General features: G+C 45.0%; 1 protein-coding gene across 10 annotated transcripts in view; it reads left to right on the top strand.

Moving 5' to 3' along the window:
* LOC123994593 (DENN domain-containing protein 5B-like) overlaps positions 1-12,017 on the top strand; it is a 118,661-nt gene that overhangs the window by 96,495 nt on the left and 10,149 nt on the right. For 3 of the 10 annotated variants that reach the window (XM_046297375.1, XM_046297378.1, XM_046297377.1), the window contains 6 exons: positions 503-734; positions 2,394-2,544; positions 5,501-5,594; positions 5,928-6,038; positions 6,729-6,860; positions 9,358-9,510. In XM_046297375.1, the coding sequence (XP_046153331.1) occupies positions 503-734; positions 2,394-2,544; positions 5,501-5,594; positions 5,928-6,038; positions 6,729-6,860; positions 9,358-9,510 (873 nt within the window). The remainder of the gene's footprint in view (positions 1-502; positions 735-2,393; positions 2,545-5,500; positions 5,595-5,927; positions 6,039-6,728; positions 6,861-9,357; positions 9,511-12,017) is intronic. The other 7 variants (XM_046297385.1, XM_046297380.1, XM_046297382.1 and 4 more) reach the window with 3 other exon arrangements.

Raw genomic sequence — 12,017 nt, 5'->3', positions numbered from 1 at the left:
CATGTCTTTCCCTACCTACTAGTCTTTGTCTTCATGTCTTTCCCTACCTACTAGTCTTTGTCTTCATGTCTTTCCCTACCTACTAGTCTTTGTCTTCATGTCTTTCCCTACCTACTAGTCTTTGTCTTCATGTCTTTCCCTACCTACTAGTCTTTGTCTTCATGTCTTTCCCTACCTACTAGTCTTTGTCTTCATGTCTTTCCCTACCTACTAGTCTTTGTCTTCATGTCTTTCCCTACCTACTAGTCTTTGTCTTCATGTCTTTCCCTACCTACTAGTCTTTGTCTTCATGTCTTTCCCTACCTACTAGTCTTTGTCTTCATGTCTTTCCCTACCTACTAGTCTTTGTCTTCATGTCTTTCCCTACCTACTAGTCTTTGTCTTCATGTCTTTCCCTACCTACTAGTCTTTGTCTTCATGTCTTTCCCTACCTACTAGTCTTTGTCTTCATGTCTTTCCCTACCTACTAGTCTTTGTCTTAACATATCTCCCCTCTCTCCAGGCATCCTTCCTGTCTGACCAGCCGGAGCCCTACCTGCCCTTCCTGTCCCACTTCATCGAGACCCAGATGTTCGCCACCTTCATCGACAACAAGATCATGTCCCAATGGGAGGAGAAGGAGCCGCTGCTCCGCGTGTTCGACGGACGCATCGATAAAGCTCGTCTATACAATGTTAGAGCCCCAAGTCTGAGATCCTCCAACTACCAGAGGTGCACCATCCTCAAGGAGTCAGGTGAGTCAGAAGAGTGGTGAGTGGTGAATGGGGAAGGGGGCGGGGGTGTGTGTGTGTGGGGGGGGGGGGGGGGGGGGGTACGAGAGAGAAAGACCGAGAGGGACAGGTGGAATTGAAGGACAAATCTATAGTCGTTTAAAATGAGTTTTTGGTAGTTAACAGAAAAATATGGATAGAGGAGAGGGACTAATTGAAAGATTGATCTTGAATGAGAATGTGCTTCTCTGTGCTGTCTGTCTGATCAGCATGCTGTAGATGACTGCTGTCTGTCTGCCTGGCTGGCATACCAACGATGCTTTAAGAGGTCACACAGGACTCACTTTAAATCCATTTCTTTCCACATCCATCCTATTACTTTCCGTCTCATCATCCTCTTCCCCCTCTTGACCTCTATTTCATGTGTTCATTGGAATCCGCAGACTTCTCTCCACTCAGCAGGTGCTCCCCTTGGCCTTTTCTGCCCATTTGTCTTTGTCTCAAAGAAAGCCTCACCCCACAAAGCTCATTCTTCTACGCTCTGTTTCTCTTTCTTTCCTTCAAGCTCTCTTTTTCTCTCTCTCATACACACACACACACGCATACACGCATACATACATACACACGCGCACACACGCTTCCCCCCAAACACCCCTGCCTCCCCTACCCCACTGAGTCTTCCTCACTTCATTTTGCCTACGCAGCAGAAATCTGAGACTTAACGAGGGCAAGCCAAATGAGTTCTAATTAAGCTTAAAAAAAGACCTGACCAGGCACTCTCACCGACAATGAAGTGTGTGTGTTGCACGTGCGCGCTACAGGTATATGGGGAGTCAATTCACAGGGTCTGACATTGGCAGATTTTAATGCTGTAAAAGCCTAATTGTTCAGGGAGAGCTCTTTCAGAGGTGGTGGCGCATGCAGTTCCCCAATTACACACATACAAAATAAACTTTTTTATTCTGCTTAATTTCCCTCGGTCGCTCCGGTCTCTCTCTCCTGTCTGACAAACAAAGAGGACTGAGATTGGAGGATAAATTCAGAGGGTTTTGATTAGACAAAAAAAGCTCATATCTGCCATGTAAATAATGACCTCGCCAACAGATATGAGCAGGGGTTAATTGACAGATGCCTGTTGGTTTGGGTTGAGGTGTACTGCATCTGTTCTCTCTACCTTGTGTTTATTAAAGAAAGAAAGGAAATGGTTAGAGAAGGTGGTAGGTTTGGAGAGCAAACAGAGAGACTGAGAAAGACAGAGCAAGCACTGAGATGATGAATTGAACGAACACGATGAGTTTATGTCCTGCTAAGCTTTGTGTAGAGGAGCACTTATTTGTGCACTTATTTGAGCACTTATTTGTGTGTGTGTGTGTGTGTGTGTGTGTGTGTGTGTGTGTGTGTGTGTGTGTGTGTGTGTGTGTGTGTGTGTGTGTGTGTGTGTGTGTGTGTGTGTGTGTGTGTGTGTGTGTGTGTGTGTGTGTGTGTGTGTGTGTGTGTGTGTGTGTGTGTGTGTGTGTGTGTGTGTGCACGCTTGTGTGTGTCTTTGTGTGTGTGTGTGTGTGCACGCTTGTGTGTGTCTTTGTGTGTATGTCTCTTGTATTCTACATGTATTCTCAATTAGTGGCTATAGCAAAAGAAGGCCTTACTCAAATCCCCCTCCCTTGATTTGATCTCCCTCTCCAGCCCAGGCCATCGAACAGCGGCTGCTGAAGATCGACCACACAGCCATCCACCCCCACCTGTTGGATATGAAGATTGGACAGGGCAAATATGAACAAGGCTTCTTCCCCAAGCTGCAGTCTGATGTGCTCTCAGTCGGACCCACCAATAACAAGTGCGTATATGATGCCATCAACGAAGAGCCAACCAATGACAGGCATTGTTTCTGGGATTTAAAAAAATTGTTTTGAACATAGAACGGCTATATGAATGTAATAGGGTTGAAGTCGGAAGTTTACATGCACCTGAAGCCAAATAGATTTACACAATTCCTGACATTTAATCCAAGTAAAAATGTCCTGTCTTAAGGTCAGTTAGAAACACCACTTTATTTTAAGAATGTGAAATGTCAGAATAATAGTGGAGAATGATTTGTTTAGCTTTTATTTCTTTCATCACGTTCCCAGTGGGTCAGAAGTTTACATACACTCAAATATTATTTGGTAGCATTGCCTTTAAATTGTTTAACATGGGACAAACATTTTGGGTTGCCTTCCACAAGCTTCCCACAATAAGTTGGGTGAATTTTGGCCCATTCCTCCTGACAGAACTGGTGTAACTGAGTCACGTTTGTAGGCCTCCTTGCTCCCACCTGCTTTTTCAGTTCTGTCCACAAATTTTCTATAATATTGAGGTCAGGGCTTTGTGATGGCCATTCCAAAACCTTTACTTTGTTATCCTTATTCCAATTTGCCACAACTTCGGAAGTATGCTTGGGGTCATTGTCCATTTGGAAGACCCTTTTGTGACCAAGCTTTACCTTCCTGACTGATGTCTTGAGATGTTGCTTCCAATATATATCCACATAAGTTTCCTCCCTCATGATGTAACGGTTTTGACTTGAGGGTATTATTTATAGGGGTGCCAGGTAGGTTGTGCCTACCAGTGAAAACATTGGTTTCTCCTTTTAGTTTGGGTGGGAATGAGTCCCATCTGGTCTGTCAAGTCTACACCAATACAAAGGACTTATGTAAAAGTCAGGATGGAAATAAACTTTTCATAAACCCTTAAAACATTGGAAAGAACTTCAAAAACAACTATATTCTTTTGCGTGGGTTGTATTAGCAAAAACAATGATTACACATACACATATAATAATATAACACAATGAGTTTTGGTTCCTCCAGAAATGTCCTGTACCTCGGGCCTAAAAAGAGTCCAGCCTGGTAAAGGAGTTCAGTGAACTCAAGTGACTTTTGTCACGCAATGTTTGTCCGTTCATTCAGTGTAGCGTAAACCCAGTATTAAACATAAAATAATTGATGTATTGATTGTACCACAGAACTTTAAAGCGTATCAACTCTTACTAAGTCCTCAACTACAACTAACTACATAAATCATCACAGTATACCTCCCATCAAAACAAATGAAATACCGAATACAAAAAGGTTGTAGTCAGTCGGTCAGTCAGACAATCCAATCCGCCAATAGATCTCCAGCGGAGAAAGGCCACGAAGAACGGGGAGGTGTAGTCCACGGACGGAGAGGTGTAGTCCACGGACGGAGAGGTGTAGTCCACGGACAGAGAGGTGTAGTCCACGGACGGAGAGGTGTAGTCCACGGACGGAGAGGTGTAGTCCACGGACGGAGAGGTGTAGTCCACGGACGGAGAGGTGTAGTCCACGGACGGAGAGGTGTAGTCCACGGACGGAGAGGTGTAGTCCACGGACGGAGAGGTGTAGTCCACGGACGGAGAGGTGTAGTCCACGGACGGAGAGGTGTAGTCCACGGACGGAGAGGTGTAGTCCAGGGACGCAAAGAGTGGATCCGGTCCTGGGTAAACTCTCTTAGGCTACAAAACACACGTTTAACGGCAACAAAACAAACGGAAAAGAGAAGCTTCGGGAACTGAGGGTTGAACACATCCGCAGTCACATCTCCATCACAACCCCACTTTTGCGCAGCTGATGCCGGCTATTTAATTGGGAATTAAAGGGAAAGCGCCCTATTGGAAGGAGCTGCACTGAGACGGTTCATAAAAATTCAGGGCCGTCACAATGATGCCATATATTTTATGAAGTGCACCAGTCCCTCCTGCAGCAAAGCACCCCTACAACATGATGCTGCCACCCCCGTGCTTCACGGTTGGGATGGTGTTCTTCAGCTTGCAAGCCTCTCTCTTTTTCCTCCAAACATAACAAAGGCCATTATGGCCAAACAGTTCTATTTTTGTTTCATCAGACCAGAGGACATTTCTCCAAATAGTACAATATTTGTTCCTATGTGCAGTTGCAAACCATAGTCTGGCTTTTTTATGGTGGTTTTGAAGCAGTGGCTTCTTCCTTGCTGAGCGGCCTTTCAGGTTATGTCAAGATAGGACTTGTTTTACTGTAGCTATAGTACCCGTTTCCTCCAGCATCTTCACAAGGTCCTTTGCTGTTGTTCTGTGATTGATTTGCTGAGTGGTATGACAGCTGCGTGGTACCATGGTGTTTATACTTGCGTACTATTGTTTGTACAGATGAACGTGGTACCTTCAGGCGTTTGGTTCATCCTTGGGAGCAATTTCCAGACTTGTGAAGGTCTACAATTTTTTTTGTTGAGGTCTTGGTTGATTTCTTTTGATTTTTCCTGTGATGTCAAGCAAAGAGGCACTGTGTTTGAAGGTAGGCCTTGAAATGCATCCACAGGTACACCTCCAATTGACTCAAATGATGTCAATTAGCCGATCAGAAGTTTCTAAAGCCATGACATAATTTTCTGGAATTTTCCAAGCTGTTTAAAGGCAATGTCAACTTAGTGTATAAACTTATTACCCACTGGAATTGTGATACATGGATTATACTCACTGTAAGTCAACAATTGTTGGAAATATTACTTGTGTCATGCACAAAGTAGAGTAGATGTCCTAACCGAATTACCAAAACTATAGTTTGTTAACAAGAAATTTGTGCAGTGGTTGAAAAACTAGTTTTAATTAATGACTCCAACCTAGTTATATGTAAACTTCTGACTTCAACTGTATATATTCTACGGTGATGTAGTCCAAGTTAACAAATGTTTATCCCTGATCTTCCATCTGTAGTATGTAGGTGAGTAGAGTCTATGCAGTTGACAGTGTTGTCTGTCAGCAGGTGGTCCAATCGTACCGCTACGGCTCAGCGCAGGAAAGACCGTCACAGACAACAAACAGAACACTTGACTCTAGATAATGACCTCAAAGAGGTACGGACACGACACAGACATCCCTCCCTGTTCATCCTCACTCCTCCTCCTCTGGTTCCATTGCATGCCTTTATGTTCCTTCTTATTTGATTTCTTTTGAGAGCTTGTTCTCCGGCTTTCTTCCGTTTTCAAAGTCCGTCCTTGTCTTAACTGATTTCATGTTGTTATTCTTCTGTAGCTTGTTTTCTCTTTTACTACTTTGTTTTCTTAGTTTCTTTCTATTATTTGAATGTCCTGTGCGTTCATGTGCATGGTGCTTTCCCCCCCCCTTTTTCTCGTTCCTGTCTTATCTGTGGGTCCTGTGCATTGGGGTTGGGCCGTACCACCTCTCAGCAGGTAGAGGGGTGTCTAGTCCTGCAGAACTCCATGGCGTTTTGGGAGTGGGACAAGTCGTCTCCCCCGCCTCTCAAACCACCAAAAAAGTCTGCCTCTGAGTGCTGCCTGGTACGTGGAGGAGTGATGGACCCCCCCCACTGACCCTCCCACTAACCCCTTAAAAACTACCCCAACCCCCAAGACAACCCCCACTCCACTTCTCCACTCCAGTCCTGCTTCACACATGCACACAATTCCTGCTTGTTCACACACACTGGCTCTGTTTGATAGATGACTCATGTACCTGTTACATTAGTTAAAGTCAACAGCACTGAAGAGTGAGTCATGGCTCTGCAGAGGATCTTGTTTTGCCTTATCTCTCTCCTCCTACCCTTTTACAGTTCTGTATCTACTGTATGATCTCTGTGGGGAGGAGAGAGATGAGAAAGGAATTTCTGAATCGTAACGGATACAAAATCCGGAATAATTTCAAATTTAAGCCAATTTAAGTCAAAAAGACTGAACCCACCAGAGGGTGTCACTGAAATGGGCCTTAGCGCCTCAACACTGTGGAGAAGAAAACAGAACATTTTATTTTCACTTTGCCTTGTTTTCTCCACCAGCACATAACCCCTCACCACAACCCAATGTTTGTTAAAAGGTATTCAAGACTGTACAAAACCCTCACTCCTACCCTTACACAACCGCTTAAAGTTTGACCCAGCTGAGAAATGTCCCTCCATCCACCTGTAATGGTTAATAGTAGGTGTAGAGTTTTATAGACCGAACTGACTGTTGCTCTGTGTCTGTCTCCATCAGAAGTACATGCAGGAGGCTCGGAGCCTGGGGAAGAACCTCCGTCAGCCCAAGCTGTCTGACCTCTCACCTTCCGTCATCGCTCAGACCAACTGGAAGTTTGTAGAGGGACTACTCAAGGAGTGTCGCATGAAGGTGAGTCTGTACAGTTAAAATGTATTGTGGTTGCAGTTGCTGTGTGTCTCCAATGTACAGTACCAGTCAAACGTTTGGACACACTGTCGTGGCAATTTCCTGTATTACCAAATGATGAGGGCGCAAACCACACACCAGTCAGAGTTATTTAAACTTCATCTTTAATTATATGAGCTTCACTATAGCCCTGTGACTCTCAGATCAATTCAGTGTCTATAAATGAATTCTGAGATTGCTTACAAAAGAATACTTAATCTTTTATAGCCAAGATACACCCCCCTCAACTCACAATGACGAACCACAGATCTTAGGAACTTCACAAAGGGCCTTTTACTTGAAAGAGGAGTATCCCATAGCCAGATAGCATTGGCTATAAATTATCGTTCAGTTTGGTCTCTTAGACGAGGTTCTACTTCTCGTTCTTGGTACTTCATATTACCAAAACATTACCTCATCCAATGGCATATATCAATTGTCAATTCTAGATACTCCCATCTCAAATACACCCCACCACTGGACAAGCTTACTGAGGGGAGTGAGCCTCTAGGTCATATACTATAAAAGATACGTTTCAACATCAGAGGGGACATACAATGGTTCCAGACACTGCCACACTCCTCCCCCCAATGGGAAAAGGAGGGAATGACTGGAGTACAGACATAGTGGAGCCCTTCACATGGTTCAAAACTGACTTCTCCCTTTCTGATATTCTGCCTATTACCAGACATGTAAAAGACAAGCCTGAGCTCTCCCCTCTCTGGCCCCCAAGTGACCTTTCCCTAGAGAAGAGAGAGGAAAATGCAACTGCCAACAGTATAGTCCAAACGAAGACATTCTAATGACAAGTATAAAGTAAATAAAAACATCTTATTTATCTATGTTGCCTAACTAATTCTGATTCAGCTACGACAACACCGACTCATTCAAGGTTTTTCTTTATTTTTACTATTTTCTACATTGTAGAATAATAGTGAAGACATCAAAACTATGAAATAACACATATGGAATCATCTAGAAACCAAAAAAGCTAATCAAAATAGATTTTAGATTTTTCAAAGTAGTCACCCTTTGCCTTGACAGCTTTGCACACTCTTTGCAGTCTCTCAACCAGCTTCATGAGGAATGCTTTTCCAACAGTCTTGAAGGTGTTATATGTCGAGCACTTGTTGGCTGCTTTTCCTTCACTCTGGTCCAACTCATCCCAAACCATCTCAATTGGCTTGAGGTCAGGGGATTGTGGAGGCCAGGTCATCTGATGCAGCACTCAAATACTCCTTATTGGTCAAATAGCCCTTACACAGCCTGGAGGTGTGTTGTGTCATTGTCCTGTTTAAATGAAATGACAGTCCCACTAAGTGCAAAACCAGATGGGATGGCAAATCGCTGCAGAATGGTGTGGTAACCATGCTGGTTAAGTGTCGCTTGAATTCTAAATAAATCACTGACAGTGTCACCAGCAAAGCACTATCTCACCACCTCCTCCATTTCTTCACGGTGGAAACTACACATGCGGAGATCACCCATTCACCTACTGTGTCTCATAAAGACACGACGGTTGGAACCAAAAATAAACATTATTGGACTCATCAGAACAAAGGACCGATTTCCACCTGTCTAATGTCCATTGCTCATGTTTCTTGGCCTAAGCAAGTCTCTTCTTATTATTGGTGTCCTTTAGTAGTGGTTTCTTTGCAGCAATTTGACCACGAAGGCCTGATTTCACGCAGTCTCCTCTGAACAGTCGATGTTGATTTTGTCTGTTACTTTGACTCTGAAGCATTTATTTGGGCTGCAATTTCTGAGACTGGTAACTCTGGGTCTTCCTCTCCTGTGGCGGTCCTCATGAGAGCCAATTTCAACATAGCGCTTGATGGTTTTTGCGGCTGCGCTTGAAGTAATGTAATTGACTGACATTCATGTCTTAAAGTAATGATGGACTGTCGTTTCTCTTTGCTTATTTGAGCAGTCCTTGCCCTAATATGGTATTTTACCAAATAGGGATATCTTCTGTATATGACCTCTACCTTGTCACAACACAACTGATTGGCTCAAACGCATTAAGAAGGAAATAAATGTTTTTAACAAGGCACACCTGTTAATTGAAATGAATTCCAGGTGACTACCTCATGAAGCTGGTTGAGAGAATCCCAAGAGTGTGCAAAGGTGTCATCAAGGCAAAGGTTGGCTACTTTGAAGAATCTCAAATATAAAATATATTTGAATTTAACACTTTTTTTTGGTTACTACATGATTCCATATGTGTTATTTCATGGTTTTGATGTCTTCGCTATTATTCTACAATGTAGAAAATATTCAAAATAAAGAAAAAACGTGGAATCAGTAGGTGTGTCCAAACTTTTGACTGGTACTGTATATCGGCGTAATTTTGTTAATTCATGTTATGAGCGGATTGGTTCCAGTCTACAAACATGTTGTTTGTATCCTATGTGTAGTGGTCATGTTGTGTTGACCGTGTTGCTGTGTCTCCTGTCTCCAGACTAAGCGTATGTTGGTGGAGAAGATGGGCAGGGAGGCGGTGGAGCTGGGTCATGGGGAGGCCAATATCACAGGTCTGGAGGAGAACACTCTCATCGCCTCCCTCTGTGACCTGCTGGAGAGGATCTGGAGCCATGGCCTGCAGGTCAAACAGGTCTGTGCAGACACACACACGTGCAGACACACACACGTGCAGACACACACACACACATGCAGACACACATGCGTGCAGACACACACCGGAGGCTGCATTCATTGTAGCTGGGGATTTTGACAAAGCTAATCTGAAAACAAGACTCTCTAAATTTTATCAGCATATCGATTGCGCAACCAGGGGTGGTAAAACCTTGGATCATTGTTACTCTAACTTCCGCGACGCATATAAGGCCCTGCCCCGCCCCCCTTTCGGGAAAGCTGACCACGACTCCATTTTGCTCATCCCTGCCTACAGGCAGAAGCTAAAACAAGAGGCTCCCACGCTGAGGTCTGACCAACGCTGGTCAGACCAAGCTGACTCTACACTCCAAGACTGCTTCCATCACGTGGACTGGGACATGTTTCGTATTGCGTCAGATGAAAATATTGACGAATACGCTGATTCGGTGTGCGAGTTCATTAGAACGTGCGTCGAAGATGTCGTTCCCATAGCAAAGATAAAAACATTCCCAAACCAGAAACCGTGGATTGATGGCAGCATTTGCGTGAAACTGAAAGCGCGAATCACTGCTTTTAATCAGTGCAAGGTGTCTGGTAACATGTCCGAATATAAACAATGCAGCTATTCCCTCCGCAAGGCTATTAAACAAGCTAAGCGTCAGTACAGAGACAAAGTGGAATCTCAATTCAATGGCTCAGACACAAGAGGCATGTGGCAGGGTCTACAGTCAATCACGGACTACAAGAAAAAACCCAGCCCAGTCACGGACCAGGATGTCTTGCTCCCAGGCAGACTAAATAACTTTTTTGCCCGCTTTGAGGACAATACAGTGCCACTGACACGGCCTGCAACAAAAACATGCGGTCTCTCCTTCACTGCAGCCGAGGTGAGTAAGACATTTAAACGTGTTAACCCTCGCAAGGCTGCAGGCCCAGACGGCATCCCCAGCCGCGCCCTCAGAGCATGCGCGGACCAGCTGGCCGGTGTGTTTACGGACATATTCAATCAATCCCTATACCAGTCTGCTGTTCCCACATGCTTCAAGAGGGCCACCATTGTTCCTGTTCCCAAGAAAGCTAAGGTAACTGAGCTAAACGACTACCGCCCCGTAGCACTCACTTCCGTCATCATGAAGTGCTTTGAGAGACTAGTCAAGGACCATATCACCTCCACCCTACCTGACACCCTAGACCCACTCCAATTTGCTTACCGCCCAAATAGGTCCACAGACGATGCAATCTCAACCACACTGCACACTGCCCTAACCCACCTGGACAAGAGGAATACCTATGTGAGAATGCTGTTCATCAACTACAGCTCGGCATTCAACACCATAGTACCCTCCAAGCTCGTCATCAAGCTCGAGACCCTGGGTCTCGACTCCGCCCTGTGCAACTGGGTACTGGACTTCCTGACGGGCCGCCCCCAGGTGGTGAGGGTAGGCAACAACATCTCCTCCCCACTGATCCTCAACACGGGGGCCCCACAAGGGTGCGTTCTGAGCCCTCTCCTGTACTCCCTGTTCACCCACGACTACGTGGCCACGCACGCCTCCAACTCAATCATCAAGTTTGCGGACGACACAAAAGTGGTAGGCTTGATTACCAACAACGATGAGACGGCCTACAGGGAGGAGGTGAGGGCCCTCGGAGTGTGGTGTCAGGAAAATAACCTCAACAGCAGAGGGAACACCCCCCTATCCACATCGATGGAACAGTAGTGGAGAGGGTAGCTAGTTTTAAGTTCCTCGGCATACACATCACAGACAAACTGAATTGGTCCACTCACACTGACAGCGTTGTGAAGAAGGCGCAGCAGCGCCTCTTCAACCTCGGGAGGCTGAAGAAATTCGGCTTGTCACCAAAAGCACTCACAAACTTCTACAGATGCACAATCGAGAGCATCCTGGTGGGCTGTATCACCGCCTGGTACGGCAACTGCTCCGCCCTCAACCGTAAGGCTCTCCAGAGGGTAGTGAGGACTGCACAACGCATCACCGGGGGCAAACTACCTGCCATCCAGGACACCTACACCACCCGATGTTACAGGAAGGCCATAAAGATCATCAAGGACATCAACCACCCGAACCACTGCCTGTTCACCCCGCTATCATCCAGAAGGCGAGGTCAGTACAGGTGCATCAAAGCTGGGACCGAGAGACTGAAAAACAGCTTCTATCTCAAGGCCATCAGACTGTTAAACAGCCACCACTAACATTGAGTGGCTGCTGCCAACACACTGTCATTGACACTGACCCAACTCCAGCCACTTTAATAATGGGAATTGATGGGAAATGATGTAAATATATCACTAGCCACTTTAAACAATGCTACCTTATATAATGTTACTTATCCTACATTATTAATCTCATATGCATATGTATATACTGTACTCTACATCATCGACTGCATCCTTATGTAATACATGTATCACTAGCCACTTTAACTATGGCACTTTGTTTACTTTGTCTACACACTCATCTCATATGTTTATACTGTACTCGA

Source organism: Oncorhynchus gorbuscha, linkage group LG14 (assembly GCF_021184085.1).
Source record: "Oncorhynchus gorbuscha isolate QuinsamMale2020 ecotype Even-year linkage group LG14, OgorEven_v1.0, whole genome shotgun sequence".
Taxonomy (NCBI): Eukaryota; Metazoa; Chordata; class Actinopteri; order Salmoniformes; family Salmonidae; genus Oncorhynchus; species Oncorhynchus gorbuscha.
This window is presented reverse-complemented; position numbering and strand designations above follow the sequence as displayed.